The 22429-nt window shown below is 58.9% G+C and overlaps 3 protein-coding genes across 4 annotated transcripts; all 3 read right to left on the bottom strand.

The window, feature by feature from the left end:
• Positions 1-928: 928 nt before the first annotated feature.
• DHX34 (DExH-box helicase 34) lies at positions 929-11228 on the bottom strand. 2 transcript variants are annotated; one of them, XR_012832799.1, is made up of 18 exons: positions 11024-11184; positions 8735-9469; positions 8313-8624; positions 7937-8206; positions 7634-7736; positions 7316-7533; positions 6991-7165; positions 6697-6890; positions 6420-6521; positions 6049-6285; positions 5800-5967; positions 5598-5709; positions 5340-5446; positions 4997-5254; positions 4699-4875; positions 4484-4607; positions 3926-4212; positions 929-1122 (listed from the first exon to the last, which is right to left on the bottom strand). XR_012832799.1 is itself a non-coding variant. In XM_075738657.1 (17 exons), exons 2-17 carry the CDS (start codon positions 9431-9433, stop codon positions 4079-4081), a joined length of 3390 nt encoding a protein of 1129 aa, XP_075594772.1. In that variant the 5' UTR covers positions 9434-9469; positions 11024-11228; the 3' UTR covers positions 3810-4078. The 2 variants fall into 2 exon arrangements, 1 of the variants encoding a protein (XP_075594772.1); XM_075738657.1 differs by lacking the exon at positions 929-1122 and having other exon boundaries at positions 3810-4212; positions 11024-11228.
• A 1366-nt stretch (positions 11229-12594) lies between these two features.
• Positions 12595-15277, bottom strand: C5AR1 (complement C5a receptor 1). The gene is made up of 2 exons (XM_075738662.1): positions 15247-15277; positions 12595-14185 (listed from the first exon to the last, which is right to left on the bottom strand). The coding sequence occupies exon 2, from the start codon at positions 14165-14167 to the stop codon at positions 13112-13114; it is 1056 nt and encodes a 351-aa protein (XP_075594777.1). The 5' UTR covers positions 14168-14185; positions 15247-15277; the 3' UTR covers positions 12595-13111.
• An 881-nt stretch (positions 15278-16158) lies between these two features.
• Positions 16159-21307, bottom strand: CCDC9 (coiled-coil domain containing 9). Its single transcript, XM_075738661.1, is given in 14 exon segments — positions 16159-16312; positions 17087-17160; positions 17285-17407; positions 18044-18479; positions 18579-18645; positions 18760-18930; positions 19031-19218; positions 19299-19364; positions 19366-19488; positions 19590-19673; positions 19797-20060; positions 20198-20344; positions 20616-20720; positions 21121-21307. Coding segments are annotated over 14 exon segments (1914 nt in total). The 5' UTR covers positions 21124-21307; the 3' UTR covers positions 16159-16249.
• Between the last annotated feature and the right edge of the window lie 1122 nt (positions 21308-22429).

Below are 22429 nucleotides of genomic sequence, written 5' to 3'. Positions count from 1 at the left end.
CCTTTTCTCTTGGAAGTTATTTAGATCTCAGTTTAAAAAAAAATAAATACATATATATCCCTGCTTCCATTTCATTACCGGCAGAAAACTGGCAGAATTTAGCTGGAAGAGTTTTTTGCCACCTTCAGATCGATTATTTCACCTGAGGCTGACGCACGTTGTATCCAGGGGGAGAAATCACACAGCGGGAAACCATAAATCTCTGGAGGATGCCGAGTCAGCGTTTCCACCCATTTCTGGGTCATTAATTATATAATTATTAACGATATACTTCCCCAGCATGCACAACCTAAAGGGCAGGAAGGGGGTGAATTTCTGCTCGGAAATCTGTAAATTCTAAGGTTGGAGAAGAGAAGATGAATTTCTGCTGTTAAATCTGGCTACCAGCTCTGAATTTTAAGGCTGGAAAAGACGGATTCCTGCGGATAAATTAGGATTTCTCAGGAACCCCAAAAAATACGCCGAGGGAGGAGCGGGATGGGATGAGGTTTGCTGGCTTGGAGCTGAACCGGCAGAGCTTCACTCCTGCATCTTCCTACCTGCTCCAAACTCATTTTTAATAGGTACAGACCCTCCTCCCCTTCCCACTCAACCTCTCAAACAATTAATTTAATTATTCCCAAACAGCACGCAATTGGGCTTCCATTAGAGACTAACGCGCTTACCTCGGCCTCTGGGCAAATAATAATAACAACAACAAAAAAATCGCAAAGAACAAATGAGGTCATTCACCAGGGCTGAAGAGGGTGGCTGCGTAATCGCTCGGTGTGTGCAAATTGAAATTAAATTTAAAAAAAACCACCAACCTCTCTGCTCACCATTGCTGGGAAGACGACCTCATTTGCAAAGGAAAAATCTCATCTGCTTGTTAATTATTTTTGTTTCATTTAAGGTTTACGCTTTCCTTGGGACTGCTCGGCCCCTGTGATTTTATTTATTATTTTTTTTCCCTAGGTCATCAAACTTCTTCCATCGCTAATTAAAGGAGTTTTAAGAGGTGGTTTGATGCAGAGTTGTTGGCTCCCAAAGAAATGGCCGTCTCGACATTAGCGGCTTGTTTTTAATCCAGTAAAGGCGACGCACGAGGGTCGGTTGGTGGGATTTGAAGCTCAGAAATTCAGCCTAGAAAGGAAACGTGCAGGTAATTAGCTGGCAGGGTAATTAGCCATTGGAATGGGCTGCCATCAGTTTGATAGGTGAAAAATAAAAAGGGAAAATTGGATAGTTTGTGATGATGGACTTCTCCAATCTGAGGTGGGATTGGGGCATTACTGGCATTGTTATAGAGTCCATAGGTGCCATGTAGGGAATTTATGAGGATTAGTGCCTTACTCTTCGTCTAGCTTTCTCTGGAAAGATGAAAAAATAGGATTTCCCCCTAAAATCCTTCTGAAATCTGGTTCTCAGCCAGGATGGTAGATGGGGACCACCAACTACTCCGGTGAAGCTGCCTCTAAGAGGGACAAACACGGCACACAGTGCACCAGCCCCCACCTCCATCCACCCATTTAACTGGCTCGACTGAAAATTAAAGCTCACCCAGCCATCCCTGTGACATTAATTAACGTTAACGAGCAACAGCAAGGCTGTTGTCAACCCACTACAAGAGCCGTTCATCTGTGTCTCCCTCTTATGGGCAGAGACAAGGTGAAGAGCAGCATCGCTGGCGGCTTGTTTTTCCTTAAAAAGATTGAAGTTTTCCATTTTTAAACAACTTCTTAAACTCAAGTTTAAATCTCAGGGTTTTAAGGCAGCTCAGTGATGTGGTCAAACCTTCACAGCGAGGCTGATGGCCAACCTGGTGGCCACCAGGAGGTGGCCCCATCATCCAGGTCATTAATGATGATGGTGACGAGGATCAGACCCAGGATTGACCCCCCGCTGACGTTACACCACCGCGGAGCAAAACCAGGGCACAAATCCTCAGACCCATCCTAAGGTTACCACAGGGACTGAAATTTGGAGGACTTCCTTAAAAATCCCAACATTTTTCTCACGTAAGACTTGAATTTGGGGCTTTCATTAGTAAAGTAAATTAATCCCACTTCTTTATGGTCGTGGCGGCCTTATTTAATTTTCTGTTATGTAAACGACTTGCTGTAAGCTTGGTTTAAACGTAATAAGGCTTCACCGATGCATTAAAGCCAAGAGCGATGTTGTGGGGTTTTTTGCTTTATGATTTCTAACAATTATTGCTGGGGGCTGTTGGGTTCTTCTTCTTATGAATATTAAGTTTGATTAATTGAAACCTGAGGAGTGGGGCCGGGCTGGTAGTGGCTGGTTGTCCTGGAAAGCAAAGCCCAGCTTTTTTGGGGGAATAAATGAGATTTTCACAGCATCTTAGGCACGTGGAGCCAGACTGGCGCAGAAATTTGACTTCCAGAAACATCAGCTGGGCTTTAATTCACCCTCCATCGCTCAACTTAACGGGGAGGGCAAAGAATTGGTGCTCCTGTAGCCGAAAACAGCAAAGCCAAACCCATCCGATGCCTGTTGCCATGGCAGGAGCATCTCCCATCCCACCTCGCTGCCATAGCAACAGGGACTTGTTAGGAGCAGCAGCAGCATCCCCCCCCCGCCCCGCTGCTAAATTGGGGGGGGACGGTTCTCCCTGCACCCTGAAAGCAGGGTGGGATCACGCCGAGGGAAGGGACAGGCAACTGCCTGCGGTAAAGGCTCGAATTAGATCCTTTCCCCCTTCTAAACCAAATAATCTGCTCAGCAAATCACCTGCTTAATTAATTTCTGCAAGTGCTGCGACACCACCGGCGGTAATTAATTGCAGTTAATAAACCCAGTTGAGAAAGGGAGGACAAACAGCGAGTCGCAAAGGGAGGAAAAAAAAAAAATCAATTTAAAAAAAGAAAAAAAAGGGGATGAGGAAGTGCTCAGCATCCTTCCCCTTTTTTCTTTTCCCCTTTCGCCACCTATTTTACAGCCAGCAACGTGCGCCGGCAATGATTAATTCTGCCCAGGGCTTAAAAAAAATGTAAAATCCCAGGAAACTTTGCTCTTGGAGCAGCTCCTTACCCCAAAGCATCACGAAGCCAGTCAAACCACGCTTACTTATTACTTTCTTCGCCTGGTGAATAAAATGCAACATGCCACAGAGCTAAAAAAATACCATCAAATCGCTTTAATTAGAAGGGGCCCTGCTAATAACTCTGCTTGAGCCTAACACAGCACACGGGCTGATAATTAATGCATTTAAAATGGCTTTAGACAGCTGATAAATTCCTGTTGTCGCGGCATTTGCCTCCGCAGGGGGTGTGTGGGTGCAAGCTACTCCGGATTTGCCTTTCTCCAAGTGTTTTCAGCCCAAAAAAGTCAACCACGATTTGTAAGGTGACATCTCTTATTATCTTAAGGCAACATCTTCTCGCCACGTTGGGAGCGAGCGTCCTCCGAAGGGATGCTCGGGTCATTTGTTATTTATATTTGGGGGGGGGGTGTTTAAGTGGGGTGTTTTTTGAGTCCTGGTGGTGGTAAAGTCCCGGCACGGGTCGCTCTGATGTTTTTCCCACGGGATACAAGAAGAAAAGGAGATGAAGCAGGGACGAGTCTGGTATAGGAGTGCCACACACTGGCCGTGCCACGCCAGGCAGCATCACAGGCAGGAGACATCCCCGAGACCCCCAAAAAAGTCTCTTTGTCCTGCAGCTCCCCCAGCCAGGCTGCATCTGGGGGTGCCGACACCAAACTGGGCATCCGCATGGGCAGGGGAACCCCAATCTCCAGCCACGCTCTCCGGGCCAACGCTGACTTTCTCCAAAAATCTATTTATTTATGTGGGTTTTTTTTTAAAAAAAAAAAAAAAAAAGAAAAAGGATTGAAAAAAGTTGCCCCCACCCAAGGACAACTGACAGCTGGAGCTGCTAGAGTGGCCCTAAAACACCGAATCCCTTTGGGATCCAACCAGACTCACCCGAGAGCAACAGAGGTAGCAGCATAGGGGGGTTCCCCCCTCCGTTACGGGGGTCCCCCACTTCTCCCCAGGGCTGGGGAAGGACCCCAGCATCGTGGTGCTCAGCATTGTCTCCGCCACCGGTTGGGGGGAGCATCCCGGCGAGCCCCCCGGTCACCGGTGTTGCTTCTTGTGCCGAAGGATCTCCGTGGGGGTGAAGGTGAAATCCTGCTGGCAAACGTCGCAGTGGTAGGACCTGTGCAGGGAGGAGTTTTTGGACGAGCTTTCGGCTGCTTCTTCCTGGGGGGCTGCGGCGAAAACGTAGAGAAAAATGGGGATCAGAAGGAAACCAAAGCCCTGCAGGACCCTTTTCTTTCCCCCATTGCATCCCCAAAACGTGGCCCTCGGTGGCATCTTGAGGGGCGCGCTCCTAAAAGCCAGCATAAACACAGCCCGGCTGGCTGCAACCCCTTGCCCATGGAGCAGAGATGCCACCTGGGCTCTTCTCTCAGGGAAAACCAGGCTGTTTCTCCCCGATTTTCCCTTGTCACAGCCCCGGGATGGGGACAAACGACTCACCCTCGGAGGGTCGGCAAGCGTTTTCATGGCACATGCGTTCCAGGGGGGTGAAGGGCATGTGGAGATCGCAGTGGGGACATGTCCAGAAGCTCCGCAGGCAGTCGCTGTAGAGATCCGTGTCCGTCTGCGGGATACAAAAGGCAAAGGGGACGTTTGGACTCTCCCGGGGCAGGGTGGCAGGCAGAGCAGGCAGGGCAGGAGAAGGGTGTACTCACGGCCAGGCAGTTGTAGGTGAGAAAGTCCGTCACCCTGTGGCCGCCTTTCACCTCGTCGGGTTTCATCTCAGTTCCCTGGAAGAGCCCCGGGAGTCGGGGAGCAGCAGCCACAGTTTGGGGACCGATGTAGAGATTCTGTTTCTCCAGCCCGGTGAGCTGACGCAGGCGATACGGCACCTGCAAGAGGACGTGGGGATGTCGGGGTGGGGGGCTGCACCAGCTCCCCTCATCCTCCTTTCTCAGCCTTCAACCCAGAGATGGATTAAAACAACGTGCACCGCAGTCACGGCCGCATCACCTCCGTCTGCAGGAATTCCAGCAGCCCCCGGCTGAGCACGGATACATCCCGAGAGCTCGGCCGGAGGCCCGGCTCCTCGCCACGACCTTCCAGTAGCTGATGGAGGAGTTTTTCCCAGGAGGAGCGAAGCTGCAGGGCCATGGAGAGCAGGCGCAGGGCAGAATCCGCATCGGGGACGGTGAGCTCCAGCCATCCATCCGCTACCAGCCGGACGCAGTCCGCGCTGGTGTCCAACGAACGGGAGAAGAGCAGGAGAGCCTGGAAGAGCAAAGCAGACCCGGTTTGGGGTGATGAAGGCTACTACAAGGCATGGAGAGGAAGAGGAAGAGAGCAAAGAGCTCACCTGTAGGGCTGGTACCCGGACGCAGTTCACCAGGTAAGGTTTGTTGGTCTCCAGCAGCGAGACAAAGGCGAGGAGCTGGTGGTGGCGGCTCAGCCCCTCCTTGGGGTCTGTGGGAGCAATAAGGGGACCCCAAATAAGTTGGACTCCAAACTTCTCCCCATCCCCTTCGGGATTCACCAAACCCCAAAGCCGGCTTTCATCCAACGTGGGAAAAAGCCAGGGAGAAGCACAGTTAATTCCTTCGGGATTTTCTCCTACCTGCGATCCCACCACGTTCCGGTCCCTCCTTGGTGTGGAGCAGCTCCGGGCTGGTAGCGAAGACGCAGGTGGGATGAAGCACGACGCCTTGCTTGTTTTTGGTGTGGAAAATCTACGGTAAGAGCAAAACGCGTGTCGAAGGAGAACGAGGAGATGCCGGGGAATGCCAGGATACGGGACGGGGCAGGGGAAGGACACGGACCTGATCGGAGTCCTTGCGGCCGCTGTTGAGCTGGTCGGGCACGGCCAGCTGGGGGTAAAGGCCCCTGCACAGCACCAGTTTGAGCAGGGCAAGCTGTGAGGAGGAGAGGGACGAGCTGGATACGGCCTGGAGCTCATCCACGTTGTGGCGCAGCTTGAACTTGACATCCTGCAGAGATAAAAAGAGGACGTCAGGGGCCCAGATGGCCAGATCCTGCCTCCCGGGAAAGAAAACGGATGCGAGGGTCACCTGGATATCGATGCTGCGCTCCCCCTTCCCACGGGTGCCACCGTCCTCCTCCTCACCGGAAGAGGCATCCGCTCCATCCTGCAGCCGCAGCACTTTGCGTTTCCGACCCTCCGTCTCCGCGTGGGAACGCCACAGCCGGTGCAGCTCGCGGCGTTCCCGGTGCCGGCTCTGTCGGCTGTAGCTGTCGCTGGGTCGGCTGGAGGTTTCCTCAAGCAGCTGGTGATCTCGAAGAAGCTCCTGGGGTGGAGGGAGAGACGGTTGCTGAGCCCCCACGGCCGGGAGATGGACAGTTTGTGGGTGCACGGGCAAATTCAGCTCTTTTCCGCACCAGAAACATCCTCCCCGGACCGAGGCCGGATCCTGTCCCTCACCTGAAACTGGCGCCGCAGGTTGGCGGCCTCGTAAAGCCGATGCTCCTCCAAACCTCGCCGCCGGCACCATTTCCGAGAGCTGCCGCTCCGTTCTGATTTCACCTGCTCCGGGACAGCACAGCTCAGCCCCCCCCAACAGGGAGACAGTGTCTTTCCCACCACTCCCTGCACCCCCAAAATCACCCCCCAAACAGCCTCAAGCACACCCCGCCCCAAAACAAAGTCTCCCCAAACCCCAAACGCGTTTCATTTCCCCCAGTTTAGGCAGGAATCTCACCTGGACCCACTCGTTGAAGACGTTGAGCAGCGTCAGAGGGTCACCATGGGGGCTCTCGAGGGGCCGACGGGCCGTGACGCAGTCGGGGTTGGGGTGAGCAGGTCGCAGGAAAGGGGATTGCACGCTCAACGTCGCCGCCACGGTCAAGGTGGGCTCGGCCAGTCCAAACAGCGCACCCAGGACCAGCATCTTGCCTGCGCGGCGAGGGCAGGGCGGGTAGTGAAGGCAGGGGAACCCCCCCCAAACTCACACCGTCGCCTCTGCTTCAAGGAGGGGGCGCCCGAAATTACTCACCGACCACCACGTCCACCGGCAGCTGGGCCAGCAGGTTCCCGATGGGCGTCAAGTCTTCAGCTTCATCCAGGGCTCCCTGGTCCTTCAGGTATCGCACGGCCGTCTCCAGGCTGGACGAGGGAGGCGGCTCCAGGAAGGGGAAGGTCCGGGGATCGCCCAGCCCCATGCTTTTTAACTGAGAGAACAGCACATGTAGAACGAGCCCAACGATGACAAGAAGAGCCCGGAGGTTTACGAAGCCCCCCCAAAGGGACTAGACGGGTTTCCCCTTCAAGATCTCCCCAAATCTCCATCCCAACATGAGCAGAGGGATCCTAAACTTTACCTGGAGCACCAGAGAATCAAGCGCTACCCTCTGGATCTCCGGCACGGGATAGGGGGAAAAGGCGTCGTAGTCGGATTCGGCATAAAGACGGTAGCAGACGCCGGGGCCGGTCCTGCCAGCCCGTCCTTTCCGCTGCTCGGCGCTTGCCCGGCTGATCCAGAACTCCTGCAGTCGCTGAAGTTTGCCCTGAGGGTCGTAGCTCATCTCCTTCACCTTCCCTGGAGGGAGCAGGAGGGAAGGAGAAGCTCAGGGTAAGGCAGGAGGGAGGGAGAAGCTTTCCCACCCAGCGGAGAGGGGTGTCAGAGCAGGGATTTTTACCAGAATCCAGGACAAATCGCACGCCGTCGATTGTCACCGAGGTTTCTGCGATGTTGGTGGAGAGGATGCATTTACGGACGCCGGGAGGGGGCACGTCAAACACCTGAAGAAGGAGAAATGATGGTCTTACATCAGCACGGCCAAACCCAGAGCAGGAAAAAGGTAAATACAGTTTGCACCCATTGGTTGCACCCCGAAAACACCCATAATCAGGGCACAATCGGGCTGAGCTCTGGGATTTTTCACTCTGCGACGCCAGGGTGCCAAATCCCACCCCGATCTTGGGGTCAGACCTTCACCCACCTTGTCCTGCTCGGCAACAGAGAGGGTGCTGTGCAGGGGGAGCACAATCCAGCGCTGCGTATGCGCGGCATAAGCCTGCGCCGCCTCCAGCACCGCGCCGATCTCGGCCACCCCGCTCAGGAACACCAGCAGGTCCCCGCGTTCCTCCGGCGGGTACTTGTGGTCGATGGCTTGAAGCACCCGCAGGTACGGGAGGGGATCCAGGCGCTCCGATTTCCCCGATTTCCCGATCGCGGATGCTTCTTCCTTAGGGATGGGTTGGTAAATGACCTGCAGGAGTAGAAACAGGGATGATGCAGTCTCCAGGCAGACGCAGCAAGAGATTTGCGTCCATCCCATGTCAGGATTCATCCCAAACGTTATTCTCCATCCTCACCGAGATGGGAAAGATCCTTCCCGGCACCTGCAGCACCGGGGCACCTCCAAAGTACCCCGAAAAAAGGCGGATATTGATGGTCGCCGACATCAGCACCAACTTAAGGTCTGGCCGAGCAGGAAGGAGCCGCCGCAGGACGCCCAGGAGGAAATCGCTGTGCAGATGCCGCTCGTGAACCTCATCAGCGATCACAACTTGGTACCCGGGCAACGTCGGCTCCCGCTGTACCTGCCGCAGCAGCAGCCCCTCCGTCAGGAAGACAATCTTGGTGGCGGGCGAGCGGGTGCTCTCGAAGCGGATCTGGTAACCCACCTGTCGCAGGAAGACGAAGAGCAGAACAGGATAAAATCGAGCACTCGACGGCTCCCAGTTACCCCCAAAACGGCCAGGGAAATCACCAGTCGCCAGCCCACGGAGCTCACCTGGTTTCCGTACTGGTGCAGGCTCTCGAAACCCACCCGCTTGGCCAGCGAGATGCAGGCGATACGGCGAGGTTGGGTACAAGCCACGTGGCTGTAACCGGCCGCCAGCAAGAACTGAGGCACCTGCGTGGATTTACCGCAGCCAGTATCACCGGCGATCACCACCACTTGGTTTTGAGCCACAGCGCGCAGGAGCCGGTCCCGGTACTGAGAGATGGGAAGCGCAGCTCGTTCCCGTTGGAGTTTGGCCAGTTTGGCAAAGCTTTGTTTTTGGGTGAAGTCCAGGTAGTGCAACAAAGCGGTGCGAAATTCAGAGAGGCGTTCCTGCGGCACGCCGGAGTCTCCTCGCCGGCCTCGGATCGCTCCCTCCATGTCGGCGCTCAGCACCGAGAGGTTGATGCGGTACCGGGGATCGTATCGGCGCGGTAGGTCGAGGTGACGGGCAGCGGCGGGGGGTTCTGCCTGGTCGTGGTGACCGGGGGTTGGTTCGTGGTCAGTTCTCCGGCTCTGGAAACGCCGGAGCCGCTCAAAGAAAAGCCAGAAATTGCGGACACCCTCGGAGCCGGCTCCGATGTAATCCTGCTCGCGGAAATACAGCTCTTCCAGCCGGCGTCGCGTGGCAGGGCAGTCCCAATCCCACTGGGAAGGAGAAAGGTCCCGCTCTCGCCGACGGGATCTGCTCTCCTTCTCTGGCGGCATCTTTGCGGCGGGGCAGCCAGTTCCGGAACGGAGGACCTGTGCCAAGATGGCAGCCGGTGTGAGGGGGGTTGGCTCCTAGGACACCTGTGCAGCCTGTGCCAGCCCTCTAGGACCCCCACAAACCCCTGTCCAGCCCCATGGGACTCCCCCCAACCTGTCCCAGCCCTCTAGGACCCCCACAAACCCCTGTCCAGCCCCATGGGACTCCCCCCAACCTGTCCCAGCCCTCTAGGACCCCCACAAACCCCTGTCCAGCCCCACGGGACTCCCCCCCAACCTGTCCCAGCCCTCTAGGACCCCCACAAACCCCTGTCCAGCCCCACGGGACTCCCCCCAACCGGTCCCAGCCCTCTAGGACCCCCACAAACCCCTGTCCAGCCCCACGGGACTCCCCCCAACCTGTCCCAGCCCTCTAGGACCCCCACAAACCCCTGTCCAGCCCCACGGGACTCCCCCCAACCTGTCCCAGCCCTCTAGGACCCCCACAAACCCCTGTCCAGCCCCATGGGACTCCCCCCAACCTGTCCCAGCCCTCTAGGACCCCCACAAACCCCTGTTCAGCCCCATGGGACTCCCCCCAACCTGTCCCAGCCCTCTAGGACCCCCACAAACCCCTGTCCAGCCCCATGGGACTCCCCCCAACCGGTCCCAGCCCTCTAGGACCCCCACAAACCCCTGTCCAGCCCCATGGGACTCCCCCCAACCTGTGCCAGCCCTCTAGGACCCCCACAAACCCCTGTCCAGCCCCATGGGACTCCCCCCAACCTGTCCCAGCCCTCTAGGACCCCCACAAACCCCTGTCCAGCCCCATGGGACTCCCCCCAACCTGTCCCAGCCCTCTAGGACCCCCACAAACCCCTGTCCAGCCCCATGGGACTCCCCCCAACCTGTCCCAGCCCTCTAGGACCCCCACAAACCCCTGTCCAGCCCCATGGGACTCCCCCCAACCTGTCCCAGCCCTCTAGGACCCCCACAAACCCCTGTCCAGCCCCATGGGACTCCCCCCAACCTGTCCCAGCCCTCTAGGACCCCCACAAACCCCTGTCCAGCCCCATGGGACTCCCCCCAACCTGTCCCAGCCCTCTAGGACCCCCACAAACCCCTGTCCAGCCCCATGGGACTCCCCCCAACCTGTCCCAGCCCTCTAGGACCCCCACAAACCCCTGTCCAGCCCCATGGGACTCCCCCCAACCTGTCCCAGCCCTCTAGGACCCCCACAAACCCCTGTCCAGCCCCATGGGACTCCCCCCAACCTGTCCCAGCCCTCTAGGACCCCCATGCACCCTGTCCGAGCTCCACAGGACCCCCCCCCACCCCTATCCAGCCCCTTGGGACCCCCATATGCCCTGTCCTCAACCAGCACCACCCCAACCCAACCCCGTGGGAACCCCACAACCTGTCACAGCCCCCTAGGACCCCCACACACCCTTATCCAGCCCCTTGGGACCCCCGAGCACCCCGGCCCAGGCCCCGGGGACACACACCCCCCCCCCCCCCCCCGCCCCGGCCCAGCCCTCAGGAACCGTAGGCCAGGCCCGACTCCCTAACTAACCCCACACCAGATCCGGCTCCCCACCGCCTCAGACTCACCGGATCCAAATTTCCTACGCGATCCCGAGCCAGCAGGCCCCTCTTCGGTTCCGCTGCCTCCCCGGCAGCCGCTGCCCCGGGGCCGGGCCCACCCAGGCCCGTACCCGCCGCCCGAGGCCCGACCAGGGCCCGAACTCACCGACCAGGCCCCGGCACCGGGATGTACGATGCGCGGCCGCCAGAGGGCGCCAAAGGGCCGCCGCGTGAGGGGAGGGGCGGGGCTACGAAGGAGGGGGCGTGGTTAGGGAGGGGCGGGGCCAGAGGTGGGCGGGGCCCCGGCAGCGCTGTGTGTGTGTGTCCCCCCCCCCAACCCTGGTGCCCCCCCGTCCCCCCTGTCCCCCACCGTCCCCGTGATGTCCCCCCGTCCCCAAACATCTCTGCCGTGCCCCCCTGTCCCCACTGTCCCCACGGTGCCCCAATGTCCCCAACTGTCCCCAACCGTCCCTGTGGTGCCCCCCATCACCACCGTCCCTAACCATCCCCACGGTGCCCCACTGTCCCCAACTGTCCCCAACCATCCCCGTGATGTCCCCCCCATCCCCAAACATCTCTGCCGTGCCCCCCTGTTCCCACTGTCCCCACGGTGCCCCACTGTCCCCAACTGTCCCCAACCATCCCCGAGATGTCCCCCCCATCCCCAAACATCTCTGCCGTGCCCCCCTGTCCCCACTGTCCCCATGGTGCCCCAATGTCCCCAACCATCCCCATGGTGCCCCCCGTCCCCACTGTCCCCAACCGTCCCTGTGGTGCCCCACTGTCCCCAAACATCTCCGCTGTGCCCCCCTGTCCCCACTGTCCCCAACCGTTCCCATGGTGCCCCAACATCCCCAACTGTCCCCAACCATCCCCATGGTGCCCCCCGTCCCCACTGTCCCCAACTGTCCCTGTGGTGCCCCCCTGTCCCCACAGTGCCCGAATGTCCCCAACTGTCCCCAACCATCCCCGTGGTGCCCCCCTGTCCCCCCTGTCCCCAGTTGTCCCCATGGTGCCCCACCATCCCCAACCATCCCCAAGGTGCCCCCATGTCCCCAACCATCCCTCTTGTGCCCCACCATCCCCAACCATCCCCGCTGTCCCCGAGCACCCCTGCCGCACCCAAATGTCCCCAACCATCTCTGTGGCACCCCACTGTCCCCATCGTACCCAGCTGTCCCCGGCTGTCCCTGCTGTGCCCATCTCTGTGGTGACCCAACGTTCCCAACCGATGTTCCCACCTTCCCCAACCATCCCCACAGTGCTCAACTGTCCCCAACTGTCCCCAACAGTCCCCGTTGTGCCCCAACATTCCCACCATCCCCATGGTGCCCAACTGTCCCCAACCATCTCCACTGTCCCCTAGGATGGTCAGCACCAGGGCGGTATAAATCAGATCAACTTCAGCCACCACCCTCCACCGCCCCGTGAGATGAAGCAAGACCACGGGGAAGAGTTCACCATCCACCGCAAGGACTTTCTGGGGCCAGGGAGGACACGCTGCAGGAATTATTGCGTCACCCGCAAGCTCAAAATCTGCCGAGACATCAAAAATCTTGCCCAATAAATAACCAAAAAGGAGAAGCATGGGACAGACGTCTTGCTCAAGGCTTGAGGAACTTCAATATTTATTGGCAGCGGTGGACACGGCTACGGTGAAGGCAGGGTGACCGTGAAGGGCAGTCACCAGCCCCCCATCAGTGGGGTGGAGTTGAGGTTTTGGGGTGATGGAGGGGGGTTTGGCCTGCAGGTGGGCTGACCCACATCTTGGACCTTGCTGGGTGGTGGAGACGTGGGGCTGGGTGGTGGAGACGTGGGGCAGGCGAGAGTGGGGAGGAGCTGGAAATAGAGTCCATGCTTGGGCTGGAGAAGCAAAACACGGTATTGCGTGGAAGGACAACGTCCTCTCGCCCCTGGCAGGCCATGGAGGAAGGCAGGAGGAGGTCCCCAGGGGCAGGCGGGCACACAGCTTCCCAAGCCCGCAACCACGTGGGGAAAGGGGGTGATGGAGGCATCTTCTCTCTACGGGGCCCAGCGGGATCCCCAAGAGAGGAGAAGGTGGTGACCTCAAGCAACACAAGGGAGGTTCCAGCCCTGGAGCCACCTCGCTCCTGGTCACACTGTGGTGCTGACGCTACGGTCATCCATGGTGGACTTGGTCTTCATCCTGCTGTCCCCCATGGTGCTGGTGGTGGGATCATCACTCAGCACGCCCCGCAACACGGCTCTCCAGGAACGCTGGAACTTGTCCTTGAAGTCCTGTCCCATGATGACGTAGATGATGGGGTTGATGCAGCTGTTGATGTAAGCAATGCCGGCCACGATGGGGTCAGCTTCCAGGGCGTCCTTAAACAACCTGCTGCGAGGATGGGTGGAAGCCAGGATCAACCCCACGATGTGGTAGGGCAGCCAGCACACAAAGAAGCTGGTGATGACCACCAAGATGAGCTTGACAGCTTTCTGGGAGCGGGAGAAGCCCTTGCTGTGGATGCGGGTCAACAGCAGGCTGTAGCAAGCCGTGATCACCACAAAGGGCACCAGGAAGCCGCAGACGAAGCGTGTGACAGCCGTGATGAGCTCGGTGAGACGTTGGTGGTGTCCCACGGCCACGTAGTCCAGGACACAGGTCGTCTTCTCAGAGAAGATGTCGGAACGGGTGGTGCGGAAGATGAAGGAGGGAAGGGTGAGGAGCCCAGCCAGGAACCAGGCGGCCACGCAAGCCCCCCGGGCCAGCCCCAGCGTCCGGTGGTTTTGGCACCACACCGGTCGCATGACCATGGCGCAACGATCGATGCTGATGGCCATCAGGAGGAGGACACTGGCGAACATGTTGAGGATGGTGAGGGAAGGCAGCAGCTTGCAGGCGAAGTGACCCAACGGCCAATGGTGGTCACGGGCCAGCGGCAGGGCCAGGAAGGGCAGGGCTAGGCAACAGAGGAGGTCAGCCACGGAGAGGTTGAGGAACCAGATGCCGTTCACCGTGCGCCGCAGCTCAAAGCCGGTCACCCAGATGACGGCCCCGTTGCCCAAGACGCCCAGGAGGAAGATGAGGGCGTAGAGCGCCAGGATGAAGCGGTAGCTGTGAGGGACTTCGTAGCCATCGAGATCATATATGGAATCGTCACCCCAGCTGGGGTAATTGAAGTTATAACTGGGCGTTGAGAAGTCCATCGTCTACCAACTCCCAACCTAGAAACCACACCCCGTTAGACCATCACAGAACACTTTGAGGTTGAAGGGACCTTCAAAGATCATCTAGTTCCACCCCCGTTGCCGTGGGCAGGGACATCTTCTGCTAGATCAAGTTGCCCAAAGCCCTGGCCCATAGCATCACAAAATGGTTTGGGTTGAAGGTACCTTCAAAGACCATGGCAGCCCAACTCCCTACCTCGGGCAAGGACATCTTCCACGAGATCAGGTTGTTCCAAGCCCTGTCCAACCTGACCTTGAAAACGGGGCATCCCACAACTTCTCCGGGCAACCCGTTCCAGCACCTCACCACCCTCAGCGTAAAACATCTCCTCCTCATGTCCGTCATCATCGTCATCATCTCTCTCTCTCTCCATCCAAAGGGCCTCTCCCCCCACCCCGGGGGCAAAGAGGGCAGCACCTCCAAGACAAGCTCGGTGAGATGTTCCTCAACAGGAACGTATGATGCAAGCACCCCAAACCGCTCGGCTTCACGGTCCCCCTCCTCCCTGCCATCTGGCCACCGAGGAAATAGGCATTTCCCCACTTCCTCACCCAGCTGTCCTCAACCGTGTGGTGCAAGAGGTTGGATGAGGAAACACGGGGCGAGCTGCAGCTCCGGCAGCTTTTCCAGCATCCACCGAGTTGATGCAACGGGGAATGACTTTGGTTTGGTTCTCAAGCCCCCCGGGGGGAAAAAAAAAAAAAAAAGAGAAAGCTCTCGGTGCTCAAAGTATCACCAAGGAAGGGAGGGGAGAAATCCTGAAGGGGAAGGAGAGGAAACCACGGAGAAGGTTTGGGAACCTCCGATGGTCGGCTGAACGACCTGGAGCACGGCAAGAAGGGGCAAAGAGATGACGGTGTCTCCAAACGTCACCCAACGCGGAAAGAAGAGCAACGACAACCTCACACCGCACGTCCTCAGCAGGGAAAAAATCCATCCCGCGAGCGGGACGGACATCACCCAAAACCCGGCTTTTCCCCCTCCCTCGGCGTTGGGTTATTTTGTTTTAGGTGAAAGGAGAAAATCTCGCCCATCGGTCGCCCCACCAGCCGCTCACCTGGGTCCTCGCCGACTGCGGCCGCGCTCCCTGGCCGGGGAGGGAGGGGGGAAACGAGTTGGTGGCACCGGGCTTTTATATACGGCGAAGAACAGGAAGCAACGGCCAGGAGGAAGCGGGGGAAAAAGAGATTGTGGAAGCAAGAGAAAAAAAAAAAAAAGAAAAAAGAAGCCGGGGGGGGGAGCTGGGAGGAACCACGGGGCCGAGAAAACTTCGTCTCGAGGTGTAACGAGGGGGGAAGATGACGGGGGGGGGGACACCCCTTTGCGGCAGAGCAGAGGAGGGGGAGCCGGAGGTAGCGAGCGGAGCTGGAAAATGAAGCGTCAGCCCCAAAACTGTGGGGTTTTTAAGGGGTATCGGGCTTGTTTCAGCTCAAAGGCGATGCCGGGGACAGCCCGGAGCATCCCTTCGTCCAACCTTGTCCGCCACCGAGCCAAGGGATGACTTCTCCTTTCCTGGCCGGGATCTGCTGCGCCCCAAGTGTCCCCACAAATCCCTGGGGACAGCACGAGGTCCCAGGGGAGGGGGGGGGGGATTAGGGAAGCCCCTACGTTCCTTGTTTCACCCCCAAAATCAGGAACCCCCCCCCACAGGTAACAGGTGGCAGAGATGTTTCGGAGATTTATTTTACAAAGAGCCGGTGGGATGGGGAAGCCCGGGGTGAGGGTCAAGCCCACCCCCTCCCACCCAGCTCCAGGGCACAGAGGGAGAAAAAGGGGACACCCCCCCAAAAAAAAAAAAAAAGTGCCCTTGGGACAGCTGCCGGGAGCCCCCAAAACCCTTTTTGAGATCCTCGGTGCCGACATCTTCCACTCCTGAACACCCACGACACCCGGCTCGACTCACAGATTGAGGGACAACCCCCCCCCCACCACCACCAGTAAGGGCCGAACCCCCAAAAAAGTGCAGGCAGGTGAAATTTTTGTTTGTTTGTTTGTTTGGGGTTCCCCCCCCCCCCCCGGGTTATTCCTGCCGGCTCACAGTCTCTAGAAAGCTGTAGTGGTCACGGCGGGAGCGACCCGGGTGACGGAGGGGTCGCTGGAGGACATCGGGGCGTTTGGCCGTCCTGTCGAAGGAGAGAGAAGAAGGAGGAGGCAGCGTGAAGGCAGCTGCCGGCCTCCCCCCCGCCCCCCCAGAGCCGCAAAAAAATTTGGGGGGGGGGGGGGGGGGGTGTCAAAGGGGGGAGTCCCGTCCCTGCCTGCACCCTCCTGCCAGCCCCACGGCCGGGTGACGGGTGCGAGGGACACGTGGGGCAGCGGAGCCCCGCTACCGGGTGCCCCACGCGTGGGTGCGGGGCCCGATTCTGCCCCGAGCAGCGGCGGGGAGCGGGGAGTTGGGGTGCTTTGCCCCCCCCCCCCCCGCCCCCTCCCTCCCTCCGCTTCTTCCCTCCCTCTCCAAACGCAGAAGGTTCTATCCCGGCTCCAAAAATCTCCCACCCGCCACCATCCCCGTGCCGCGGCTAACAGGGAGAGAGACCAGTCCCTTGGGGAGGGAAGAGTTTAATCCAGGACAGACAGACAGACGTACAGACGTCGCAGCCTCCCGAGCAAGCGCAGCACCCCCCAGCCTCCGCCACTCGACACGTTCCCCGGGTTTTTGCACGGAATCGAATCCCGCCCCCAAAAAAAAAACCCAAAAAAAAACCCAACTGGAGATGCCCGAGAGCAAAGCGCAGTAAAATTCCGGGATATTTTGCAGGTAGAGTCAGTCTGTCAGCGGGAATGTCAGAGCCGGAAGCAGAAGTGGGAAGGACAGACAGACAGACAAGAGCCCGGAGGGTGCGGGTGTCAGTCCCCCGTTAGCGGCCGGCCGGAGAAGGTGAATTCTTACGGAAACGCACCCGCTGGAAGTCCGTGATCTCCACCGTACCAGGAGCCGCCTCCGCATCCGGCTGGCGGGGAAACGCCGCAGCTTCTGGGGCGGAAAAAAAAAAAGAACAAATCGGAGTCTGAACCCCGCCGGCTCGAAGGATCCCCCCCAACTTCGGGGGATTAAACCCTGCGGGGTGCGTGGTTCCCCCCCATATTCCCCTCCCCACCTCGCGTCCCGTCCTCCGCCGGGCTCCCCGTCGCCTCCTCGTGCTTTTCCAAAGTTTCTTGCTCTGTGTTCGACCTCGCTTCTTCCTCACGGGGGGGCTCAGACAGCTCCACAGGGGTCAGTCCTGGAGGGGGGGGGGGGCAGAGGGAAAAAAAGAAAAAAAAAGGTAAAAAAAATAAAAAAAAAAGAAAAAAAATAAAAAAAAAAAAAAAAAAAAAAAAAAAAAAAGAAAAAAAAAAAAAAAAGAAAAAAGGAAAAAAAGAAAAAAGGAAAAAAAGAAAAAAGGAAAAAAAGAAAAAAGGAAAAAAAGAAAAAAGAAAGAAAAAAGAAAGAAAAAAGAAAAAGAAAAAAGAAAAAGAAAAAAGAAAAAGAAAAAAGAAAAAGAAAAAAGAAAAAGAAAAAAGAAAAAGAAAAAAGAAAAAGAAAAAAGAAAAAAAGGAAAAAAAAGAAAAAAAGGAAAAAAAAGAAAAAAGAAAAAAGAAAAAGAAAAAAGAAAAAGAAAAAAGAAAAAGAAAAAAGAAAAAAAAAGAAAAAAAAGAAAAAAAAAAGAAAAAAAAAGAAAAAAAAAGAAAAAAAAAAAAAGACACAATCATTCCCCGTTCAGCCCCTTTCCCTCGTCCTGCTGCTCTGGCCACGCGTCTCCCCCAAATCCCAGGGGTTCAGCCCAGATTTAGGGGGGGGTGTATGTCGCCCCCACCCTTAATTCAGACAGACCCCCCCCCCCCCCCCCCCCCCCCCCCCCCCCCCCAAAAACTTTTACCTGGAATCTCTCCGGAAGCCCCTCTCGACTTGGGGACAGTGGGACCTGAAAGGGGACTGTCCCCCAAACTGCTGCGGGGAGAGGCCAGGTCCATCTCCTCGCCCCAGTCCGAGACGGGCTGGTGGCCTTCCACGGGGGAAAAGGGGCTCAGGGGGGTGCCAGCCCCCCCGTCTGGGGCGGGCGTCACGGCGACGGGGGGCACGCGCAGTTTGGGAACCGCTGCCTGCCCGGTTCTGGGGGAACGCTGAGTTTTGGGGGACGCACTGCGGGGTGCTTCGTCCTCGTTCGATGACCCTACGCTGCCTTCTGCTTCCTCTTCTTCTTCTTCCTCCTCCTCCTCCTCCTCCTCGCTGACATCCTCCCACTGATCCTCGTCCTCCTCGGGGCTCAGGGAAAGGGGGGGCTCCGGGAGGGCCCCGCTCGGCGCTTCCTCCGCCTGCGGACACAGATTTGGGGGGTGTCAGAGGGGGAGAAGGCCACCGCGGTGCGGCCGAACACCCACCGGTTCCCTCCAGGCTCTGCCCCGGCATTTTACCTTCCGGCTCTCGGCTTTCTCGGTCGATGCCGGCAACTCCTTCTCCTCCCACCGGTTATCGTGCATGCTGGAGGGGGGAAAAAAAGATCCCGGTGGCTCGGAGACAAAAAATCCACATGGAAATGGGGCTCAGAGAGGAGCCCCCCCCAAAAAATCCTCGCTGGGACGTCACCCTGCTGACCTGTAGGGCTTGGTCCCAGCGGCCTGGCCGCGTCCCCGGCCCTTTCGCCTCCTCTGGGTGCGATGCGGGGTGAGGAACTCCCCAAAAGTGGGAGGTTTGGGAGGAGGACGTTTCGTTTCTTCCCTGCCGCTCGCTTCCGAACCGGGTGCCGCCGCAGAGCCGTCCTTAAACCTAAAAATAAAAAAAAAAAAAAGAGGGAACGGCTGACACCGGTGACGCCGCAACGCACCCCCCCCCCCCAAAAAAATCACCCCTCATTCCCGGTACGTACATGCTGTCTGATTTCTCGGCATCCCACTCCCGCCGCCACTGTCCGGTGGGTTTACGATGCCGCGCCAGACGTTCCTGATCGATTTGTTCCCGTTCTTTCTTCCAGCGGACGTATTCGGCTCGTTCTCGACCCGTCATGGAGAGCGTCATGTCCAGCGGCCCCCCGGTTTTCGGGCTGGAACGGCGTCCCTGCAGCAAGACGCGGCTCGAGCCTTGTCCCGACCATTCAAACCCCACCCCGGACCCCCAAAAAAAACGAGGGGACCCACCGGGGTACGTACGGGGCCCTGCCACGTCTTCTCACGCTCCATCCCTGCCTTGACCTTGTCAAAATCGGGTCCCCCCCCAATTTCGGACGTGCCGCCGGCTCCCCTCCTTGCGATCGGCATCCTGGAAGGGGCCGCTGCGGCGCGGGTCGTCCAAGAAGTTACGCACCGGGTTCTTCTCGTGAAGCCCGTCCTGATTCGGGGTAAAAAGGGGCGACGTTTTACAGCCCCCCTGGGGGGGGGTGGGCACTCGTGACCGACCGAGCTCCCCCCCGATTCTCTTTTCCTCCTCACCCGCTGGTTCCTCTCGTACTCAGCGATTTTCTCCATCTCCTCATTCATCTTCTCGATGTTCTGCCGCCTTCGTTCTTCCCACTCCTGGTAAGGAAAAACCAGCTGGGGGGGGGGGGGGGGCAGGCAGCACCCCCAAACCAGCCCATAACACCCACTCAGCCCCCCAAAAAACCCATCAGGCCCCCCCCCAAAAAAAAAAAACCCCACCTTGGACTTTCGGTCAGGGCCGGCGTCGCTCCCCATCCCTGGGCCAGCCGTCCCCCGACCTCGTGAGCGTCGTCCCCGACCGCCGCGCTCCCCCGGGGTCGCGCCGTCGCCGGCGGCCCCATCCCAAAACGGTTCGGCGAGTTGTTCCCCCCGCGGGGAACGACCGGAAGGACGCAGGCCGGCACGTCCCGAGCTGCGGGGAGCGGCGCCGCGGCCGGGTTTAGGGGTCCCCGATGGCTTCTTGTCTTTCGCCACGCGCTTCTCCTGGAAGAGATGAGATTGGGGGGTTCAGCGAGACTCGCAAAGCACACGCACACCCCCCCACACACCCCCCCCGACCTTGCCCTGATCCCCACGGATGATCCCCTGAACCCCAACTCCCCCCCCCCCCCCCCACTCACCCCTGGGGAGACCATGACCTGGACAGTGACGGAGAGATCCTTATCCACCCATCTCCTCTCGGGTTCGACGTCGGGATGTCGCGCCCGGCGCAAAGCGGTCACCGCGATCCCTTCCTGCTCCGCTTTTTTCCGATCTTCCTCGATTTCCTGCCGCCGGGATACGAACGTCAACCGGGATAAACCCACCCACCCACGACACCACGTCCCCGCGCGTGAAGGACAGACCCACCCCCCTGACCCTCTCCTGTCACCCCGTATTACGATAAACCCCTCACACACACCACCACCGCCCCGGCGTTAAGCCACCTCAGGCGGAGGATTAGGGACTGGAAGCGCCTTCCCTGCCCCCACGCAGGTTCCGGCGTGGGAGTGGGGGAAAAACACGGGATCGAGCCCCCCCCCCCCCACCTTTCCACACCTGATAACGCTTGATAAGGGCCTCGTTCTTCTTGCGAAGCGCCTCGATCCGTTTGTCCAACTCCGCGTCTTTCTCCTCCTTCGATCTCAGATCCAACGCGGCCGACTTGAGGGGAGAAGGAGAAGGAGAAGGGGTGGACAACGGGAACCGGCCCTCCAAAACCTCCGCCTCACCGGGCCAGCACCGGGCCAGCACCGGGTCAGCCCCCCCCCCCCCCCCCCCCCCCCCCCCCCCCCCCCCCCCCCCCCCCCCCACCGCCTCTCCCCTCCCCGAGCTCCAGACCGGCCAGGCCGCCCTCACTCAGCCCGCTAGAACCCCAGCCCGGTGCCCGGTAAGGCCTACCCAACCCTCGGGAGCCCCAGCCCGCTCTCCGGTAAGGCCTACCCGGCCCTCCAGCTCGATCCCCGGTAAGGCCCACCCGGCTCCCGGAACCCCAACCCAGGCAGCCCCCTCTCAAAGCCCCAGCCCGACCCTCCGGAGCGGAGCCCCCCGGGCCAGGCCTCACCATGGCGGCGGGACCGGGCCGGGCCGGGCCGCCACAGGGACCCCGAGGGAACCGGTTGTCCCCACCCACCCGCGCGTCAAAACGACTTCCGCTTCCGGTGAGGGAATGGAAGGGAGGGCTTAAAAGGGCGATGGCAGAGAGAGTAGTGGGGCCCACCGTGGGGTTGTTCCCCTGTGGGGTTGTCCCCTCTCAGCCGCGGTGACTGTCCCCACGCTGTCCACCCGTGTCCCAATGTCCCCGTGTCCCAATGTTCCCACGCCCCCCGTGTCCCTCGTGTCCCCCCTGTCCCTCTGCCAGCGTGTCCCCATGTCGGTGTCCCCCCGTGTCCCCACACCCCCGTGTCACCCCATGTCCCCGTGTCGGTGTCGTCCCCATGTCCCCCCATGTCCCCCCATGTCCCCCCGTGTCCCCCCCGTGTCCCCCCTCCTCCCCGCGCTCCCCCCTCCCCCGGGGTGGGCGTGGCCACCCTCTCCGCCCCGCCCCTCCCGCGGTGGGCGGGGGATGGAGGCGTGGAGTGGGCGTGGCTACCTCCCGCCCCGCCCCCTGGCTGTCTCCATGGCAGCTGCGGCTCTGACCGCGGCGGCGAGCGGTGATTGGCTGGACCGGGCCAGGCGCGTGGCGCCGGGGGGGGCGGGGCCAGGAGGGCGCCGGGGCGGGGAGGGGGGGGGGGGGCGCGGCCCGGGACGTATAGCGGGACGTATAGCGGGATGCACCTACCGCCGCGCCTATAGCCGGACCTATGGATGTAGCTATAGCCAGAGCCATAGCAGTACCTATAGCCAGACCCGCAGCGGTACCTATAGCTGCACCTATGGATGTACCTATGGATGCACCCTATGGATGCACCCGTAGCTGCACTTACAGCAGTATCTATAGCTGCACCTATGGGAGTGCCCACAGCAGTACCTGCGGGTGTACCTATAGCGGTACCTATGGAGGTACCCGGGGCAGTACCTATGGAGGTGCCTATAGTGATGCCTATAGCGGTACGTATAGCGTTACTTATGGACGTACTTATAGCTGTAACCATAGCCATAACTATGTATATACCTACAGCAATACCTATAGCAGTCCAGATGTATATATCTATAGCCACACCTATAGATGTGCCTATAGCTGTACCTATAGCCATACCTATGTATATATATCTAGCAGTACCTATAGATGTACATATAACCATACCTTCAGCTGGTACCCATAGCCGGTACCTATGGATGTACCTATAGCAGTACCTTTAGCCGGTACCCATGGCCATACCTATAGCTGGTACCTATAGCTGTACCTATGGCCGGAACCTAGACCATTACCT

Source organism: Balearica regulorum, chromosome 34 (genome assembly GCF_011004875.1).
Source record: "Balearica regulorum gibbericeps isolate bBalReg1 chromosome 34, bBalReg1.pri, whole genome shotgun sequence".
Taxonomy (NCBI): domain Eukaryota; kingdom Metazoa; phylum Chordata; class Aves; order Gruiformes; family Gruidae; genus Balearica; species Balearica regulorum.
Note: the sequence above shows the minus strand (reverse complement) of the source record. Positions and strands in the feature narration are given on the sequence as shown.

Bases quoted from the DNA above. Each gene is read 5' to 3' on its own strand.
- C5AR1 (XM_075738662.1), bottom strand. From the start codon at position 14,167: ATGGACTTCTCAACGCCCAGTTATAACTTCAATTACCCCAGCTGGGGT.
- DHX34 (XM_075738657.1), bottom strand. From the start codon at position 9,433: ATGCCGCCAGAGAAGGAGAGCAGATCCCGTCGGCGAGAGCGGGACCTT. The intron at 7,534-7,633 runs GTAAAAATCCCT...TGCTCCCTCCAG, and splicing joins GCGATTTGTCCTGGATTCTG to GGAAGGTGAAGGAGATGAGC. The intron at 6,522-6,696 runs GTGAGATTCCTG...GTCCCGGAGCAG, and splicing joins TCTTCAACGAGTGGGTCCAG to GTGAAATCAGAACGGAGCGG.